The 21,939-nt window shown below is 41.4% G+C and overlaps 1 protein-coding gene across 1 annotated transcript; it reads right to left on the bottom strand.

The window, feature by feature from the left end:
- Positions 1-1,309: 1,309 nt before the first annotated feature.
- Positions 1,310-21,728, bottom strand: GPRC5B (G protein-coupled receptor class C group 5 member B). Its single transcript, XM_077828292.1, has 4 exons — positions 21,584-21,728; positions 10,354-11,367; positions 4,333-4,445; positions 1,310-2,926 (listed from the first exon to the last, which is right to left on the bottom strand). The coding sequence occupies exons 2-4, from the start codon at positions 11,357-11,359 to the stop codon at positions 2,882-2,884; spliced, it is 1,164 nt and encodes a 387-aa protein (XP_077684418.1). The 5' UTR covers positions 11,360-11,367; positions 21,584-21,728; the 3' UTR covers positions 1,310-2,881.
- Positions 21,729-21,939: the final 211 nt, after the last annotated feature.

Below are 21,939 nucleotides of genomic sequence, written 5' to 3'. Positions count from 1 at the left end.
AAATACCCACAGTGCATTGCTTATGCTGTCGATGATGGTGCCCAGAACGTGGACATGATCTGTCGACAGAGGGAGCAAGTGTGAACACCCTTTGGTGATTTTTGTTTTGTCGACTTTTGGGTGTCGACTTAAATTTCGTCAACAAAACTTGGTAGTGTAGACAAAGCCTAATTTAGGGTTGCCAACTCTGACTGAAGCTATTCTGGGATATTCCCCCTCCCCCCCCCAACATGAGGTGATGTAATTTTCTTAAAATAGCCTATTAAAATCTCCTGGGTTGCTTTCAATAGTCACCTGGAGAGTCGTGCTGATTCCGGGAGACTCCAGGCCAATCCTCGGGGGTTGGCAACCCTAGACTGATTATGTGACCAAAGGTTTGCAGGATCTGGCCCGGTCTGTGCTTAGGGCCTCAAACTCCTACTGACTTCCTAAGGAGCAGGACTAGACCCTTAATTTGTTAATCCATTCCCATCTAGAAAACTGAACACCACGTAAACGTTTACAAAATAACTATCATGGAAAGAATTTATCTAAGGTCTATAAAATGTATATAGTGCTGAATGTATACTTCTCAGCTGTAGCATGATGAATCTTTTAAAAGAAAGCTGCCCTCCCATTTATGCCATGGTCATCTTATACATTTTTACAGTAAAGACCTTTTCAGAGAATTTAACATTTTTAAAACTGATGTTTTAAAATGAAACTTTTGCAGACATACATCACTAGGTTTTATATTACTCCAAATTATGCAGTTTCTGGGATAGTAACCATTAATTATCAAAAATATTTTATCTGATCACGACTTTAACAGCTAGAGGTACTTCTAGATTACTGGATAGCATGCAATATCCGCCTACTCAGTTTCTTAGACAATCTAGTTACCTAAACAAGAGACTAAAACTTTTTTTTTTTTTTTTTTTCTTAAAAGCAAGCACATGCTTCCACTTTGCCTCTATTGGGAACATCAGATATGAATCTAACATGTTCCTTTAATCATGCATGACAGAAAAGTATGGTTCCTGAACCAGAAGGGCTGTTAGAAATAAAACCCTATAAGGTGATCATGGCAAGAATGACAAAATATATCTTGTGTGTAATGCTTAGGGCCTGATCCTGCAGCCCTTACACCAGTGATTAGACCTCTTGATGTCAATAGGGCCTACTCATGTGAGTACAAGACTACAGGATTAGGTCTGTTTAGTGTAGAAATGATGTACAAGAAGAAACAGGGAGCCTTTTAAAAAAATAAACAGCTTATCTTTCTTTTTGTGGTATGCAACAAATAGTGTCCCTCTGTGAAGCTACTGAGCTATTCAGTTTTCTTTGTATATTATAATTTTATTTTTCATTTGAAAATAGAATATATATATATTTATTACAACATATGCAAAATTTCACCCTTATACATAACCCACACCCTCATGTAAAAACAATTGCTTTTAGTATCTAGGAAAGCTAGGAGTAATGTTGACCAAACAATGAGGATACAATGATGCTTTCAATGTCTGATATGTATTAAATGCTAAATAATAAAGGAATGATTCGCTTTAAAGTAACAAAAACCATGGCAAGAATAATGGGCAGTAAGAACTTGTTACATAGCCTAGATAAGCCTTGGTAAAAAAACCCTTAGCCCAAAGCTACCTTATCCCAACTCCAAAACACAAAAACCCTGAACCTCTAGGAGTGGAGACTCTACTAGCTATGCATTAAAAGACACAAATACATTAAGATGTACAAACAATTGCAGTCAATGGGGCTACTCCCATGAGCAGGGGTTACAGCACCAGTTCCAACTTTAGGAAGAGAGGGTCCAATCCCACAAATTACAAAGCTCCTCCTGAAAGGTGATCAGTACCTTCCCCTCCCCTTGAGTTTTTGCTTGGCACCTTACAGGATCAGCCATCAGAACACAAACTAAGTTCTGTGTAATACAGTAGGTTTCCTTTAATCCATCATACTATGGGACTCCTTTTGGCACCCCAAGCCACATTCTCTCCTCAGCTAAGAGTCTTTGCTGAAGCTTGGCCCTCCATAATTTGACTTAGTGCCCTCAAGAGTACATATGTAAAAAAATTTGAGGGTTTGAGAACACGTGGTTCTTTGCTTTTACTCTGGAGTAAGACTGCATCAACAGGGCATCTTGAACTGCAGTGTCTGATTCTACATTGCTGAGATGATCTGACTCTACCTTCACTCTTGTCCTACAGATGCTTCACAAAGTTGCATGAAGCAGGTACAGTCATTTCCTTTCACCACAACCAAACTTGATACTCCTCCCCCACCCCCCTTAAGTGGATCATGTCTCATTGTTGACTAATGGTAATTTAGTTGCCAGAGACTGAGGATGACCCTAGATGACATTCACAGCAGAGATGGATAATGAAGCAACCAAGACACTTCACGACACTTGAAGAGGAAAAAAAAAAAAAAAGTAGGAAGAAACCCTGCATACTTTCACACTGTTGTGGCAATCTCTTATGGCAGCATGGATTAAGTCGGTATGGGAGAGTTGGGGCGGGAGAGGGGGTTGTTTTTTTGCAAACAGCTGGAAACCAACCAAAATCAGGCTTGCCTCGCACACTAGTTACAGGCAGGTTATATGTCACATTTAAGAATGCGCAGTGTCCTCTCTTCCATTTCAAAGTGTGCCTATTTCTATTTTTAATTAAATTTATCTTGAATTTTGAAGAGTTTTGTTTTTGTGATTAGCTCATCAGTTCAACAGTATTCACATTTACATAAAATCCTCTCAAGGATTCCAAAGCTCCTGGATGTCTGGCTGCTTTGTTGTGGTATTATTGATTCCTCCCTTAGAAAGACACACTGCCAGGGAATAACATTTGTAACAAAGATTCTTATCTCTAGAACCTATAGCCTTTCACCAGAGGTGTCTTCCAGTGTAACTTGGCGGAGCAGTTGGTATCTGGAAATAAGGATAATAAACCCATAACTAAGAGCTCCAGACTATTCAGAAATCAGTGTTAACATTTGCTACGTTACATGTCTAGTAGTAAAAGCATTATCAGTTCTACAACAAAATGGTACAGCAAAGCATATCTTCAGTGTGTACAATACATGTACCTCACCACAAGAAAAAGGGATGAATATGTATATATTAGTCTTTTGCTTTACTGTCTAAGGTAATAATCTTTTACTGACTGTGCAATTTATTCTCCAGGAACAAGTTCTGTGCCTATCCCCAGAAAAATCTCTCTAACCCTTCATCCTTAAACTGCCTCTTCCCTGAGCTGCTTATTCTGGTATAAGGGAATATAGGGATGGTTTAATGCAGGCACCCAAAAGTATAGTGATCATTATGGGCCTTGTAAATTATTCTGAGAACAAGGAATGAGCTTATTTACATCACTTTTGCATGATGTATCACTCACTGTACTATGCAGGAAAGGAAAATCCTGAGATCTAATAATTCTTGTTCCCTATAATAAATCCAAACTCTACTTACTTAACAAAAAACCTTCAGTCAGACCAGCTTCCTTGTGGGTTTTTTTTAAATGTGCAGGTTGAGTTATGGAATCAGCTCATGATTTAAAATGAGTGTAAACCAGCTCATGAGTAAATTTTTAAGAAGCATGTAGGTATGCATGAAAATGTGGGAGTGAAAATTCTCCTTTTCTTAACAATAGGAGAGAGCTATATGCAATTCCTCAAGTGCAAATTATACACACAATGGGAATTAAATTTAAAGAGGCTGTTTGGCATCAGATCTCTAAGCCATTCTTGCAATGACCTTGAATAACAGTATATCTATCAAATAATAGCATGCCAACCCATTGTTTGAGGCAAATTAATTCACATTAGCATAAAGATATTTTACATGCCCCTCTTATGTATTTCTTTCCAAGGGTAGTACACCTCAATTGGTGTTCACCATATAGCGAAAACTATAGATTTTACAAGGGAAGTGAAAATGTGATAGCAGCTATTTGCTGCAAAGATTCTTATGCCAAAGAATATACTGGACTGTAACCAAAAGTGTAACTTGCAGAAATCAGACAGTTATTAACTGTCACTGCGTTACATTCATCCAAAAGGAGCCACTGGATATGGACAGTCAGCAGAAAACTTGGTTCATTCAATCTAAACTGAATGGCCAAGTAAAGAAGTCCAAATGTTTTTAATTGAATAATCTCAAGAGGGGAATGGAAGCATTACATGCATACTTGCTACTAGAGATTTCATTTCATTTATAGTGTGTTTTCTTTCATATGAACAAGCAGTCTAAACTCAGAAGTTCATTCAATAAGTAGCGGTTGCACATTCCCCACTGTATAACCAAGACTCTGTACATTATCACATTTTTATACTTACAGTCCCACCATTTAGCACAACTGCCATCTCAGTTGGCTGATAAACATTGCTTCTAAAGGGAGCACTAGGTCGGCTTCCCAAGCTGCCATTGCGAAATCCTGCCGTTCTTAAAGCTGTGTTTAGAACAAGAGACAGTTTTATTCTCATGCAAACAAATCAAACCCTTGTTTTCATGTGTCAGAATAATACATATTTTTAAAAATTACAAGAGTGATCTAGGGTGAAATCTGGATTCCACTGAAGTCAGAGGTAATTTTGCCATTGACTTAAAGCCATGATTTCATCCCTCATTTTTACTCTGCCTCTGTAGTTATAGTTATACATTTTGGGTTGCATCTTCGAGTTTACTTTTAAATGAAAGGTTTCAGAGTAACAGCCGTGTTAGTCTGTATTCGCAAAAAGAAAAGAGTACTTGTGGCACTTGTGGTTAGTCTCTAAGGTACTCCTCTTTTTTTTTTAAAAAAAAATGAAAAACTGCTTGGCACAAGAAAAGAAGAAAGAATTTAGCTCCCAGTTATAACTGCGGATGTGTTTTTCATTACTGTTTCCCATCAAGTATCCACACACTAAGTGGTAAAGTAAAATAACATTTCTACATCTTCTCATATTCAGAAAAAAAGACATGCAAACTATTGTTTGAGCCAGTAAACACAACCCCCTGAGCATTATTTCAGAGGGCCTAGTGCATAACGATTTTCCAAATATCTCCTATAGTTACTTTGAGAAATATTGCACAAATATTGCTTTTGAATAGGTTGATCATGAAGATTTCTTGAAGCAAAAGATAAAATGCTGTTTAGATCAGAAATATCTGGTAATCTCTCCATTATGATAGTCATGAATTTTAATGCATCATTTTTCTTCTTCTAATATTTACATGTTAAATGAGAGATGAAGTTAAGAGGTGTGGTTATTTACCTCTGAGACAGTCAGGCAGCAGAGATTTGCATACATTATCAAATTAGTTCAAAGGTGAACAATAGGCTTCACTGAACTCAGCTGCAGTCAGATAATATGCCTTCATTTGTATATTTAAACTGTGTCATTACAGTTGTTCTACACCTCAGTATTATTATTGATAGGTATGAGGTTGTAGATCAAAACATGCCAGTTTCAGCCACTCATGAACTAGAATTTCCCTCTTCCATTTAACTCAAGTTACAATGCTACAGTCAATGGATAAGATCCTGGCCTCAGTGAAGTCAACGGGATTTTTGCCATTGACTTCGCTGGAGCTAGAATTTCACCCCATGTGTACAGCAAGACTTAAAACTGATCATAATTCATAGGGCTGAATACTGCCGTCAGTCTACTGCTACTCAAATCAATAGGAGTTGTGCACAGAGATGTTGTGCACAGAGATGAAGATCAATATTGATCTTTTACCATACAATAGTTTATTACACATAATTTTTAGGCCCTAGCCCTGCAAACACACATATGTGAAATTTAGTTTTTAATGATGCTTAGTACCTCCTCTGGAAAGCACTTTAAAAGGGATGGATGAAAAGCAATATTTAAATACTACATATTATTATGTTATTCACAGGTCAATATTTAAGACATCCCTTTAAACATGTCCATCTCACAATCAGTAATATATATATTTTTTAATATATAAATTGGCCTTCTCTCAATGTTTTAGCATAAATGTTTACACTGGCATTTACTATGTGCTAAGAAATAGTTTCAGATTATTACAGTGTACCATTTGAAATTAAGGTATTACGTATCTATTTTACTGCCTATATAATTCACATATCTATTTGCAAATAAATCTTAACAGGAAAATGTCAAATTAAATTTCATGTTGCTGGCTGAGTTTTTTTTAAACACCTATTACTGCAAGTAATTCCTAAATTGTGCATTTGTCTAATCATTCGGTCTGTATGTCTTTAACACAACAGAGGAGAAACTTTAAAAACAATAGGCAAGTTGTAGATTAAAAATCTAAAATTGTCTGGGAAACTTGGGTAAGAACCAAATCCCGTGTTCTTTATAGGAGTAGCTCAGTTCCCACACATTTCACTTGCTGGAAGTGCTGGGAGTTAATCACCATTGTCTGTTTTGTGTAAATTCTAAGTATTTTATCAACATTCTCACAATACACATGTATGCAAGATACTCTTCCAAGGTGACCCTTAGGCCAGGTATACATTAAAAAGATAGGCTGACCCAGCTGTCACCCCTCCCCTCACTGTAGTGAGTGTCTACACTGAAGCAATGCAGCTACTATGTTTCTAATTAAGACATAGCTTTACCTCCACAGGACACAAACAAACATTTGTTTTTCATCATAACAACTAATACCAGGGATATCAGATAGGAAAATCTAGTTACCTCCCTAACAAGATTGTATTGCAAATATAATGCCAAATTTTAAAATGTCACTATGCAGCTTAGGCTATAGTAAATAATACAATTTAATGATTCTAGGGAAAAAAATACGCATATAACTATTTTATTAAGGAAACACCCAGTCCAGAGCAGATTGCAACAATAGGGATCAGCTTGGCTGAGCTATGTTAGAATCTCTAAACAGAGATAAATGGCCCATTTTAAAAGTATATATATTTGGAAGATTTAACAAGTTTACAAATCCTCACCATGTAAATATCAAAAAGAAAAGGAGTACTAGTGGCACCTTAGAGACTAACAAATTTATTTGAGCATAAGCTTTCGTGAGCTACAGCTCACTTCATTGGATGCATTCAGTGGAAAATACAGTGAGGAGATTTATATACACTCAGAACATGAAAAAATGGGTGTTATCATACACACTGCAAGGCGAGTGATCACTTAAGATGAGCTATTATCAGAGACAAAACAATCATTACAACAGTGGACTTTTGTTTAGAGAAACATAATACAGTACAGTAATATCATCACCTCTCTATTTAAACAGCCCAATTCTGTGTTCTCTTATGTCTGAATTAGTCTCTAACAACTCCAGTGAACGGTTTCAGAGTAACAGCCGTGTTAGTCTGTATTCGCAAAAAGAAAAGGAGTACTTGTGGCACCTTAGAGACTAACCAATTTATTTGAGCATGAGCTTTAGTGAGCTACAGCTCACTTCATATCCGATGAAGTGAGCTGTAGCTCATGAAAGCTCATGCTCAAATAAATTGGTTAGTCTCTAAGGTGCCACAAGTACTCCTTTTCTTTTTGCGAACTCCAGTGAAGTAATTCTAGTTACCCCAGTATGAAATGGGCTGAGTCGGAGGGAAAAAATCAGGTCCAAAATGCTTAGTGGCTTTAACAATAAGGAAACCAAAGAACAGCGATGACACCATCTGCTACTGGTTCCTTAAAAATATACAACCTACTTCTTACCCAGCTAGAATTAAAACTGCGCTAAGGGTCTCCATCAGGTAGCTCTCTGCCATAAGCAGCCACATAAGTATCCCTGTGTCCTTTCCTCTAGAATATTGTTCAGGTTTTAGCTATTGATTGTCTCTGCTAGGCAATCAACTTTTGCTGTCCCCCTGAATAGTCATTTAAGGCCAATTTCACTGTGATTTCAATTGGATCTATTATTCTTCATTTCCTGTCAACTAAAATGTTGCATACAGGTGTTGTACACCATTACACAGTTGCCATATTTCACCCGAGTTGCACTTCTGTGACAAACAAAGCTACTCCTCCTTACATGGCCTGTACAGTTTGTAGAGCATCCATTCAGTTGCTTTTCATTCTTGGTCTACACATTTTCAATCCAGAATGTAAACACTGCAAGACAGAGCCTTTGTCTTTATACTTGTTTGTAAAACACCAGGCACATTATGTATATAGTATCAGAAAAGAACTTTAATACCCATTTCTGTGAAAGAAGGCATGTATTTAATGTATGATAAGTTATTTTGTGGCCCAAGAATGCTGAGCACTTCATGCACCAGCCTTTGCTAACCAAGTGTTTTTGACCAAGCAAACAAAGTTTTTTGTTCTTACCCGTAACTATTTTATATTTGGGGACAATGTATACCTTCAAATCAGCAGCACTGCTATGGGTACCCGCATGGCCCCACAGTATGCCAACATTTTTATGGCTGACTTAGAACAACGCTTCCTCAGTTCTCTCCCCCTAATGCCCCTACTCTACTTGCGCTATACTGATGACATCTTCATCATCTGGACCCATGGAAAAGAAGCCCTTGAGGAACTCCACCACGATTTCAACAATTTCCATCCCACCATCAACCTCAGCCTGGTCCAGTCCACACAAGAGATCCACTTCCTGGACACTACAGTGCTAATAAACAATGGTCACATAAACACCACCTATACCGGAAACCTACTGACCGCTATTCCTACCTACATGCCTCCAGCTTTCACCCTGACCACACCACACGATCCATTGTCTACAGCCAAGCTCTGCGATACAACCGCATTTGCTCCAACTCCTCAGACAGAGACAAACACCTACAAGATCTCTATCAAGCATTCTTACAGCTACAGTACCCACCTGCAGAGGTGAAGAAACAGATTGATAGAGCCAGAAGAGTTCCCAGAAGTCACCTACTAGAGGACAGGCCTAACAAAGAAAATAACAGAACGCCACTAGCCGTCACCTTCAGCCCCCAACTAAAACCCCTCCAACGCATTATTAAGAATCTACAACCTATCCTGAAGGATGACCCAATGCTCTCACAAATCTTGGGAGACAGGACAGTCCTTGCCTACAGACAGCCCCCCAACCTGAAGCAAATAGTCACCAGCAACCATATACCACACAACAGAACCACACACACAAACTCACTGGTTTTTGGAGGGGGATGAGGGAGTGAGAGAACCTGGATTTGTGCAGGAAATGGCCCACCTTGATTATCATACACATTGTGAAGAGAGTGGTCACTTTGGATGGGCTATTACCAGCAGGAGAGTGAGTTTGTGTGTGTGTGGGGGGGGGGGGGGGGGGGGGCGGAGGGTGAGAAAACCTGGATTTGTGCTGGAAATGGCCCAACTTGATGATCACTTTAGATAAGCTATTACCAGCAGGACAGTGGGGTGGGAGGAGGGATTGTTTCATGGTCTCTGTGTGTATATAATGTCTTCTGCAGTTTCCACGGTATGCATCCGATGAAGTGAGCTGTAGCTCACGAAAGCTCATGCTCAAATAAATTGGTTAGTCTCTAAGGTGCCACAAGTACTCCTTAACAGGAGAGTGGGTTTGTGTGTGTAGGAAAAAAAAAGGGGAGGGAGGGAAGAAAACCTGGATTTGTGCTGGAAATGGCCCACCTTGATTATCATACACATTGTAAGGAGAGTGATCACTTTAGATAAGCTATTACCAACAGGAGAGTGGGGTGGGGGGAGAGAAAACCTTTTCTAGTGGTAAACACCCATTTTTTCCATGGTTTGTATGTATAAGAACATCTTCTGTATTTTCCACAGTATGCATCCGATGAAGTGAGCTGTAGCTCACGAAAGCTTATGCTCAAATAAATTGGTTATTTTCTAAGGTGCCACAAGTCCTCCTTTTCTGATCTCAATAGAGTTATTACCTATTTACGCTTGTATAAATGAGAAAAAATTCAGGCAGAGTGAGCAAGAAGCATGAATAAATTCAATTTCCTCTGGTGAACTTCAGGTCCTATTATTAGGGAAATATTTTACTTGTAGCTTAATCTTTACAATTAGAGCGAATTACAAATTTTCTACTGAAACTTTTTTCAGCGGAAAGTGGCCTTTTTCTTTCCAAATGAAAACTGAATATTTGCCATTCATTTGACTCTTCCTTGAAAACTAAAATAATTTGTTTGAAACAAAGCCCACAGTTGAAATAAACATACATACACACACACACACACACTTCTGGAATTTTTCAGTTTACAGTTTTTGAAACATCGCAAAAATATTTAAATTTCATGGGAAATTTTGAAAAGAACAAGAACTCTGTGGGTGGAAAAACTGGCATTTTGAACAACCTCTAAAACAAATATCTTTGAGCAAATGTATATATTTTCTTTTCTTTCTTATTAGACAGACAGACCAGTATGGGTCCTTTATACAGGAAAATCTTACCTGCATTATGTTCATCCATTGAAAAGGCTTTGTTTTCCATGTAGCTCCGAGGAAGTTGTATATCTTCCTCAAAAGCAGTTTCACGCATTCTTGGTTGCGAAGTATCAAAATAATTGGGTGTGTTTTCTTGCTGTGATGGAAGAATGGTGCAATGAACTTCTGGGATAGCATAAAAAATAACAAACACCCAACCACTGGACACCAGTGCAATGGCAAGAGTGGGGTCATTCCATTTGTCTTTTTTCCTCAGTTCAGTATTGCCAAACAGGTACATAGTTATCCAAGCTACCCAAATTAGAATCGAGAAAAAAATAGTTATAATTAGACATCCTCCATTTTTCTTCCACTTCTTAAACTTTCCACACAGGGTGAACAGAGACACTCCCATGGTAACCATCATCAAGAACATAACATAAATCAAAGCCATAACAAAATCCACTGGCTCGTAATTGCAGGCCAGCTTCTTATCTCTCACAACGGTTAGTATTAGCCACTCCGTTGCAATAATGACCTGAACCAGCATAAGACAGATTGCCATGCCAGCTAGATGCCAGCCAGATGGACTTTTACCATGTCGAACTAGTTTACGCAATCTCCAGGCTTGAGCTAGCAAACAGGAAAAGCACAACGCAAAGATAACTCCCCACAGAAACCTTCGAGTGGAACATACTGTTTCATCTTCCTGTATGATGAATGCAAAAGTCAGTCCAAACAGTCCTAGTGTCCCAAAGAGAAAGAGGAAATGCATTCCCAATGGGCTCTTCTTCTCTTTGTCCTTGATGAATGGCAACCTCACTAGCAAAATCAGCATCAACAGCAATGTCGTCAGCACTCCTGCTCCAGCAACTGCCTCCACTACTATTCCCCAAATGGCATCCAAGTCACACAGATAAATATACTGGGGGAGGAGATCCAGTCCACACCCTCTGGACGTACTTGAGTTTTCAGAAGAGCCATAACTGACGACGAAGAGGAGGAGGAAAACGATGGCTGGGTGGGTTTTCATTTTTCTGTCTGAGACGATAAGATAAAGTGACAAAATAATTGTTTATTTTAGCTGACTGTGCTTAAGCTTTTCCTTAGAAAACATCATTTACTACACAGTACCCTTCGAGATCTCATTTTAACTGGAAGCACAGCTTGCACACCATGGGAAGTAGTTTGTTTCAATTGTTCATGTCAAGGAACATGTTTACTCTTATTTGCACTGGATTTTCAGCCTCAACTGCTTCCCTAAGACATAAAAACTATTGTTGTCCTGCTGGATTAAAAATAATTCCATTTTGTTTTTACATAATGTGAAGATATTTCCAAATGCAGGACTTGGATTCAGCTTCAAATACAATCTTTATTATTGCTGAAAGGAATTATTTATGAAGCAATGAATGATAAAGTATCTGTGTTTATTTAATAATCAAATGTATTAGAGAAGATGAGAATGAAATGTGTATAAATTACACTGCCTGTTATATAAACACAGGGCCTGATTTCAATATCAATATAAGTGATACCAGAATCAAGCCACTGATTTTACATCTGTGTAAGACCATTACCTTCCATGGAATTTCCCCCATTTCAGAGGGGGTCTAAGGTAAATCAGATCCAGTCTTTTGCTCTATTGTTACTGTTTATACAAGGAACATAAAGTATGCATTTAAAACTAAATGCTTTTTTTTCCCCTCATGTTTCTACGTGTTGGGTTAAAATTTCATTCTGCTCAGTTTGCATCTCCTCACACAATATTCCTTCCCACATGGAGATCTTCTGCATTTACTGCAGGGAATACTTAACTACAAAAGTTATCCATGGCAGAAGTACATTGCTCACATGCAGCATTATTAATCAACTGAACAAAGAAGAATGAGTCATTCTCCTTAACAAATATAAAGCCACCCAACAAGAGAAACAACAGAAATGGCACATCATGGTCTCTGCATCCTCAAAGTAAACAACTTTAAATTCTCTATAAGACAACATATCCAGTCATATTACACACAAATGCACCAGCAGAACCAAAAGTTTCTAATTCCCTTTAGTTACATGCTGCCTACCTAAATTCTCCCTGCAGTTTTAGAGAAATAGTGGTCTTCATTTTCATGCCTTCTTAAAACAAAAGAATTGTTTAAAAAAAATTGTCATTTTTAAAACATGCATTCCATTCCAGTGATGGCCATACTTCAATGGCTGGGTAAAAAGTGTCCAATATGGATCATATATGAAGCCTGATTCCCTAACAGGAATAGCCCTGTTGATTTCAGTGGCATTATTAATGTGATAAGGGCTATTCACATGACCAAGCATTTGAAGGATAAGCCCACAGTATTTTGAGATCCTTTGGTATAAAAGCACTATATAAATGTAAGCTATTACATTACTTGTGCACCAGCATATCACCATGTGGCATATTGAACATGTAACTCAAGGGAAAAAACAAACTACTGATAAAGACAGATTTCCTAAGAATCAGGCAAATAGCCCCAAACTGGCAAATTTGTACAGATATTTTGCAGATCAGAAATACAGCTAGTTGAAGACCTGAAAATAAGTTGACATGACTTGGAAAAGGACTAATGTAACTATAAAATGTTATCAAATTGAACATAATGATCAAAGTTATATTTTTTTTAATTCTACTACTGCAATAACTATTATCAGACTACAATAGCGTGTGATTACTAAACGTAAGAGCTGTGATTTCTTAGTTTATATGTTACTGTAATGATCAAAGCTGTAAGCATGGACATATCAAGCAGTTTTAAAAACTAATGTTCATTCCACTACCCTGAGTCATTAACAATGTCCATTTTAGGTCCCTGCTAAGATCAAAGATTTTGAATAACAACTTTTCTATTTGATGTACCAGGAGAGTAAATATACTAATACAGAAGCACAATGCTTTTTCTATTCGTCTGTACTATAAAGAAGAAATACGTAATGTAAAAAATTAATATGAAAAAGTAATGTGGTTACAATTAAGTAATATGGTTTGGACAAACAAAACAAAGTGTACAACTATCTTGAAATGCTCACTGGAATAACAGGTTACCTCCATCATTCTGTGACGTGTTCCTAAGATGCTGTTATCACACAAATGGGCTTAACTTGAGTAATGATGTATTGAAACACCACCAGGGCTAATGATTATTTTTCAACTAAACTGTGGTTTTTTTTAATTGATTGGTAGAAAGAATTTGTTTTTTTATAATGTTTGAGTCCCCTACCCATTCACTTGATCGGTGAAGTCCCTATCAAGAGGAATTTAGTATCCAATAAACTAGGTTTACCTTTAAATTGAACAGTTGTTACACTGGATACATTCACTGGAGTATGAAAGTGGAATTAATCAAAAGGGGGCCTATTCTGAATACAATCTTACAATCCCTTCCACATACGAGCAGTCTATACAATAAAGTCTCATAGACTTCAATGGGACTATTCACCCGAGTAAGCACTACTCACAGGAGTAAGTTTGCTGGATCAGGCATCTGGTTGGGCTACTAAATATCCAAACGCACCAGGCAAAGAACGCTACTAAATTCATACTGCAGAGAATAAAATACAGAGGCAGGTAGGAAATCTTAACAGACACCGTGGGATATTTCATGCCTATAATCCATTAGTGCCGCCAGTGTTGGTTTTGAGAATTCAGATCAGTCTCAAACCATGCTTCTAGAACCAAGCCATGCTGGAAGGTGAATAGCTGGCACTAACAAATTTAGGCCAGATACAACTCAATTTGAGAGACGTAGGATCAGCTCCTGAACAATTGTGATAGCACACTGACTACTACTCTAGGTTGCTCAGTAGTCTTGAATCACAGTGTAGAATGTACATGTGTTTAAGGGTAATGTCCTCAGTGGTACAGGAGTGAAGAACAAACACATTTTGGGGTTCATAGCACTCGGTTGAAAAACAAAACTAAAAAACCCACTTAATTACATGTTTAAATTCAGCAGGCATAAGTAGCAAAGGCAGGGTTACCAATCAGGATTTGAAAACAGATCAATAGTAGATCAGAGGCTTCCATATCTACAGTTGCAGAGGCATTAATACAATCCAGGGTGTAACTGAAACACAGAAAACATACTATTGTAATTAACTTTGCCAGAAGCCAAAAGTCATAGTTACTTGGTTAACATGTTTTGAGACACACAATTCTTAAAGGGCCCGATTCTAAGAAGTGCTGAGCACCTCAACTCCCATTTCCAACAACGTGAGCAAATCCACTTTTAAAGGAGTCTGTGCAATATTGGAAACCACAGGAACTAAATTCAAGCAATGGATCATGTGGATCATTGTTCAGATTTCACTCTAGGTTGAAGTTTGCTGGGTTTGGAAAGAATATGATAAACTGCCCTTTAAATTAAGATCACTTTAAATGTGCATTATCCCATTGCATCCAAATTAGAATACACATATACCAAATTGGTTTAAATTCTAGCTTTGTTGATTAGTTGCTCTTCAAAGACCTGAGGGTAATGAATTAAATACAAGTAGGTCCAATTCTGAGATATTTTCCAGTTCTGGCTACCTTATTCATGTCATGTAATCCTCATGTGATTGAGCTATTCTAGGACAGTCTGTTTCCATGGAGATTGTACTCCATGGGTAATCAGTCATATTGTCAGCCAATCATTTATTTCCTGTTCCTATTTGGATATTCTTATCTCCCATACAGGAAGGGGTAGGTTTCTTTGGAGAAGGAAGTCTCCAGCAAAATCAAACTCAGAAAAAGCCAGAGTCATCAAACTCTATTGAGAGTTTTTTTAAGTAGTGACTTCTGGGAGAGTTGTGTACTATAATATGGAGATATTTATTTGTTCTCTTTAGAAAGCTCCACAATATCTACAACAGCAACTAGGGAAAAGTTTGGGATTGGTGCTGGGAGTTTTTTTCATGTCAAGTTTCAGTATTGTAGCATCACAGAAATGTAGGGGTAGAAGGGATCTGGAGAGGTCATCTAGTCCAGCCCCCTGAGCTGAGCTAGGACCAAGTATTCCTAACAGATGTTTGTCTAATTGTTTCTCAAAAGCCTCCAATGACGGATTCCACAACCTCCTTTGGAAGCCTATTCCAGGCTTTAGCTATCCTTCTAGTTAGAAAGCATTTCCTAATATCTATCCTAAATCTCCCTTGCTGCAGATTAAGTCGATTATTTCTTGTCCCGTCTTCAGTGGATATGGAGAAGTTGATCACCGTCCCTTTGTAATAGTCCTTAACATATTTGAAGACTTATCATATCCCCCATTCAGTCTTCTTTTCTCAAGACTAAACATGCCCAGTTTTTTGAAGTTTTCCTCATAGGTCAGGTTTTCTAAACATTATATTATTTTTGTTGCTCTCCTCTGGAGTCTTTGCAATTAGTCCACATCTTTCCTAAAGTGTGGCACCCAAAAATGGGCACAATACTCCAGCTGAGGCCTCACCAGTGCAAAGCAGAATGGGACAATTATCTCCTGTGTCTCACAGATAACACTTATTAATACACCCCAGAATATTAGCCTGTTTTGCAAATGCATCACATTGTTGGCTCATGTTCAATTTGTGATCCACTATAACCTCCAGATCCATTTCAGCAGTACTACTGCCTAACCAGTTATTCCCCATTTTGTAGCTGTGCATTAGTGTATTGTATTATTGAGTCCTATCAGAAGTCCTGTCCACACTGGGCTTTGTAACAATGTCTAAAAGCAGTCCCAAACATGCTTATAAGCCAAAGGACTTGTAAACAGGTTAAATTGCATGATTGTGCTTACAGGGTAGACAGCACAGTTGGCCCCTAACTTGGTTACAACTTGCAGTGTAGAATGGACCTTAACTGCATTTCATAATCAGTCTAAAACCTCAGCTAAAATTTTGTCCCTGACACTGTTACAGAGCTCTACCAGACATGAAAAATTCATGTTGTAGTATAGGGACATGGCAGAGTCCTTACCTGTTTTCTTTTGTAGTTTAGATGGGTCCAAATGGGAAGTCTAAAACATGTTTTTGGCAAGAGGGTTGTTTTGGAAGGAGCAAAAACCGTGCCCACACTGGATAAACCAAACCAACCTGTGTTACAACCATGCGGTAGTGGGCAGACTCAAAGAGGCCTTGTCTACACTGGACTTTTGGGGGGAAATCTTCCACTAACACCCGTGTAGACCTGCTCTGAGCAGGGTTATAGGAGCTCAGGGTTAAAATTCAATAAATAAATAAAAACAGGGCACTATCTACATTAGTGCTCCCACCATTGCTACCACTGAGAAAACTGCATCAGTAATTATGCAACATTGGGAGATTTCAAAACCACATCCACTATAGACACAGGTAGTGTCAGAGTATCCAACACAGTTGGAGTAGCCTAAGGAAAAACATCTTTCAATGGGGCAGTTATAGCACAGAAGCAAACCTATTGTAGAATTATTTTTAACTGACCCTTCCCCAAAATTAAATTTCATGCCATCAGTCTAACTCAGCGTAGAACCCTGGGCACCTGAAAAAGAAATACGTACACTGTATTTTAGACTCTTCAGTAAATATATTTCCAATACCTCTCTGAGAGAGTAACTGTACCCCCACACAAACAAAATCAGAAGGGCCTGAATATCCAGAAACACAGGCTCAAATTTTGATCTCAGTTACACCAAAACTAACTCTATTGTTTTTAACTGAGAGTAGAGTCTGGTCCCAGTATATGATTCACAGGAGGAATGGTAGACACCAAGCCATTCCAGCAATTACAAAGCATAATTCTAAACAGCTAAAAGGAGACTGAAGGGCTAAAAGCTATCTTCCAAAAGTTGTTACATTTAAGAATCTTAAATAATGCTTTGGTCAGGCTGAACTTCCACAACTACAGATGTTGAGCTGATCCTTAGCTGACTTCAGCTGAGCATCTGGCTAATCTAGCTCACATAAAGATACCACAGTGCTCTACACTTAAAAAACAAACAAAAAAACACCCCTTGCACCAACCCGAATAAAGTTCTTCAGCTACATTAAATAGTTTATATAATGTACCATTATTAAACTGTTGAAACTTCTAAAAATCAATGCATTTTACATGTGAGAATACCCTTGTAAAAACATCCAACTTGTCTAAATTTGAACAGGAAGAAGAGTCCTATATAAAAGCATGGGGTTATCTACCAATAAGCTACCAATCCTGTTCTGTCTTACATGGCGTGATGAGGTGTCCACCTCACACAGGAGTGGACGGAGTTAATGGAGGCCAGATGGGCCAATTAACCTAGTAGAATGGTGGTAGAGAAGAAAGCCCTAACTAAAGGAACAGGCTCACCTGTTCAGGAACAGGCAGGGCCTGTATACAGCTAGGTAGCAGCCTGCAGAGAAGGGTGGCTGTTGCTGGGAAAGGCTGCTGCTGAAATAGGGCAGTTAACGCCTTGGGAAGAGGGAGGAGTGTTAAGGGGCTGGGGACAGGAGTGTGCAGGGAAGTAGACTGCAGTGACTCTCCTGAGTGGAGGGACTCTGAGGCTGGCAAACCCAGAGAGGATAGGAACCAGTGATGTAGGAAGAAGCCCAAGGAAACAGCAGCAAGGGATAGGATTGCACAGGGACAGCACCTGCTTGTTATAGGATCCCTGGGCTGGAATCCAGTATAGAGAGTGGGCCTTGGTTTCCCTACCAACCACTGGGAAGTGACACAGGATGTTGGAGATGCCAGCCATACAGCTGGTCTGGAAGGATTGTGATTTCCCTGGAAGGGGAGGACTTTAGTGACCTGGCTGAAGGGCCAAGCCATGAAGGGGAGACTGCAGATCTGGGAGTGAGCAGGGCTGCAGACTGAGAGGTTATCACCAGAGGGAGACCATGAGCTGGCAGAGCTAATCCCCAGAATGGCCAGTAGGCGGTCCTGCAAGTGGTGAGTGACACATTGATTGATTTCCTCACTATTAGTTTTAGTCACTGATACTGCCACAAAGAAAAGGCTGCCACCACCATGAAGCATTGTGTAGAGATGCTTATGAGTTAGAAATTAATCATAACATAAGATTTGTACCAAGTCCTTTTATCAGATCTCCGGCATAAGCTTCAGGACTTATAACAGTGCAGCAACAGCTAAGCTGAGATCAGACGCTGAAGAGATGTATTTCCAGAATAATAATTAATAATAAGATTTTGCAATGTGTGCAAAAATGAGGCTGTGATTTAGTCTTACTCTGCATAATAACACAATGCTTTTTAGAGCTCAGCACCTCAGCTGCTATAGAATTTGTGACTCCATTCAAGAAGGAATATGTAGAATAACTATTGCTGTATCTGAAAAATACCTTGCAGTGCTGAATATAACTGAAATTCTTTCTAATACTCTAGATATTCTGAATTCCTTTCAGTTGTGTGCTTCACATCATCCATCCATGTCTAGATACATGCAATTACAAGGTCTAAGGAGCACTGGGTTTTGCACTGAAGTGATTATGCACTTGATCACTTCTCTTACTGGCTTTTACTTCTAGGAATGTCCCTATTAATGTAAAAACTTCAATCATGGACTCTCTCTCTCCACTCTGTTACAGAAAGATTAATTGCAATTTCACTGATGTTGACAAATTCTCCCCACTACATGCAAATACAGTACATCACAGCCAACTTACATGTAAAACACCATACATACAGGAATAGAGACTGCAGAAATGATTTACCAGTCTAAGTGCTTTGACATAAGAAATCCTGTTATCTTTGGGATAAACATTAGATCAGGTGTAAACAAAGGGTTCAAAGTAGTACTAAGTCCCTGTCCCTATTTGCTGTTTAAGGGCATGACATTTATAAGAATCTTCTGTTAACTAGACAACAAATCACCCAACCCCTGCCCTAGACCAGTGGTTCTCAACCAGGGGTATGTGTACCTTTGGAGGTACGCAGAGGTCTTCAAGGGGGTACATCAACTCATCTAGATATTTGCCTAGTGTTACAACAGGCTACCTAAAAAGCACTAGCAAAGTCAGGACAAACTATAAATGTCATTCAGACAATGACTTGTTTATACTGCTCTATACACTGAAATGTAAGTACAGTATTTATATTCCAACTGATTTATTTTATAATTTCTATGGTAAAAATAAGAAAGCAAGCAATTTTTCAGTAATTTGCTGTGACCCTTTTGTGTTTTGATGTCTGATTTTTGAAGTGAGGTGAAATTGGGGGGTGTTACACAAGACAAGTCAGACTCCTGAAGGAAGTACAATGGTCTGAAAAGGTTGAGAACCGCGGCCTTGAACTGTAACATGCACAAGGTACCAACTCGCATACAATTAGCTGTACCAGTTGAGCAGGGCTCCCACAGTCCAAACAAATACTGCTCAGCCCCAACAAAGGCAATGATGGGGATGACCCAACAAAGGGCTTTTCTCTATTCAACCCAGATCCCTTACAATTATCCTCTAGCTCCCACCAGGAGCAAGCCGCAGAACAGCAGGAAGATTTTCTGGCTCTGGTGCAGCATCCAAAGTGCTCAGGTCACAAGGGGAATGGAGCCCTAAAGAGGAGCCAAGCAGCCCTGTCCTCCTAGTCTTATATGCAGCTGCCTCCTCCCTAGTTTCCCCTTAACCCTGTCTGCAGCCACCTGCTCTTTCTGTCCTAGCTCCAACCTCTTTTCCTTTGTCCCCCAGCCCCAAGTGTGCCAGACTCTTGCACTATTTCCCCCTAGTTCAGGCTCCAGCCTCCTTCCCCAGAGCTGCACACAGCCCCCCTCCCTGTCCTATATCCAACCTAATCCCCCTCACAGTCCTATGGCCAGCCTGCTGTCAGCCAGCAGGCTAATTCCGCTGGAGCTGCAGAGGCGCAGAAGAGGAAAGCCGGGGCTGCAGTTCTGTCACGTTTGTCTTCTACAATCTCTAGCGTTTGGGGTCTACCCGGGCTGCGGGTGGAGAGAGCCCCTCGCTTGTGAAATATCTTCACGTATAAACGCTAAATCAGCACACAGTGAGCAACGTCTTCCTGAGGTTCAGGCACCTCCAAACACGGGGAGCCTGAGCGTACCCCTCCAAAGGCTCCACCGTACCAAGCACCAGCGAGCCTGGGACCCCCTGGCCCTTCAGCACCCATGCCTCTAGCCATGCTAGAACTAGGGGTAGCAGGGTGGTTTCCATCATAGGTTTGCAGTTTGGATCAATGGCTCTTCGCACACCCACTATACACCTTGTTCCAGCCCTCCTGGGTAGAGCGCAAGACAGATTCTCTCCTCCCTCCCTGCCCCCCCCCCCCGAAATACTGTCTGGCTCCCCTAACCCACCCACTAATCCAGCTGTTCTCCCCCTGACTCAGGTGCATTTGGCCCCCTCGCTTGCAGCAGGGCGCTGGATCGTGGTTCCCCTCCCCCCATTACCGAGGCTCAGCTCCCGCAACCCACCAGCAAGGCTCTTGCCCTCCATTGCTCAAGCCCCGAATAGCTCCCTTGTGTGTCCCCTGCTATTTGCACGGAGCGGCGGCCGCCCCTACCCACGCCGGGAGGCGGAATCCCGGGGACGAGAAGCCCCGATTGAGCCCCCCCCCCAGTTCGTGTGGGGAGCGGGAGCACCCGGAGGCTGGGCAGCCGGCGCAGGAGATTTGCCTTCCACCAACCTGTTTTCCCCCCACGCTGATAACTTGTGTCCCGCGCCAAAGGCGGCGGGGCTATAAAGCACAGCCCAGAAAGCAGCCTGGGTGTTATGTATCAGCAGCTCCCGGCGAAATGAGCTGCAAGCGGAGTGTGTGTGTGGGGGGGTGTCCTTTGCAAATAGGATTAGAAATATTCTAACCGCCCCCCCCCAAAAAAACAAACACCACCAAACAAAGCAGGAGCCCAGCAGGGAGGGCGCAGAAGGGTTGATCGGAGCTGAGCTGGCCCGGCCAGGGAGGGATGGGATTGGGAATGCGCCACCATGCAGGGGCTGCTCTGTCCCTCTGGCTGCCCCACACGCCTCACTGCTCAGCCCCCGTCTGTCCCGTCCTCCCCCGAGTCCGTGCGCCTTCCCCTCGGCCCCCTGCTCGCTCGAAGCGTTGCCCGGCTATCCCGCCCCGGGGCCCGCCCGGTTCCCCCGCCCCAGGGCTCGCCCTCCCGCCCCGCGCTAGCTTCCCTCGTCCCGCGCTCCCGGTTGCAAGGCTCGCCCCCCATCCCAGGGCTCGCCCCCCCCCGGTTCCCTCTCCCCCCGCCCCAGCTCACCTCCGGTCCCAGGCCCCCCACCCCCGCGCAAGGCTCGCCCTCCTTGCCCCAGCCGGGCCGTGGCGGGGAGCTGCCCGCACTCACTCGCGCGCCGGCGCCGGCGGTCGGTGGCACGGGGCGGCGGGGGACTGTCTCCTTCACAGCCCGCAGGCAAGCCCCATTGCTGCGCGGCGGCCCCGGGACGGGGTGTGGAGCCCAGCGCCGCGACCCGCCGTGCAGAGGGCGCAGCAGCGCCCGCCCCGGCAGTGCGCACAGTGCGAGGCTCGGCGCGCTCTGGGCTGCGCTGACAGCTCCGCTGCGGTACCGCCGGGGCTGACAGCTCCCCTCCCACCTCGGCTGCCCCGCCCCGGCCGAGCCCCCTCCCAGCGCGGCCCTGCTCGCAGCCCGCCCGAGCCGCGCTGCGCCTGCCTCGGGGGAGCCGTCGCCTTCCCGCTCGGCAC

Source organism: Eretmochelys imbricata, chromosome 10, assembly GCF_965152235.1.
Source record: "Eretmochelys imbricata isolate rEreImb1 chromosome 10, rEreImb1.hap1, whole genome shotgun sequence".
NCBI classification, from domain to species: Eukaryota; Metazoa; Chordata; order Testudines; family Cheloniidae; genus Eretmochelys; species Eretmochelys imbricata.
This window is presented reverse-complemented; position numbering and strand designations above follow the sequence as displayed.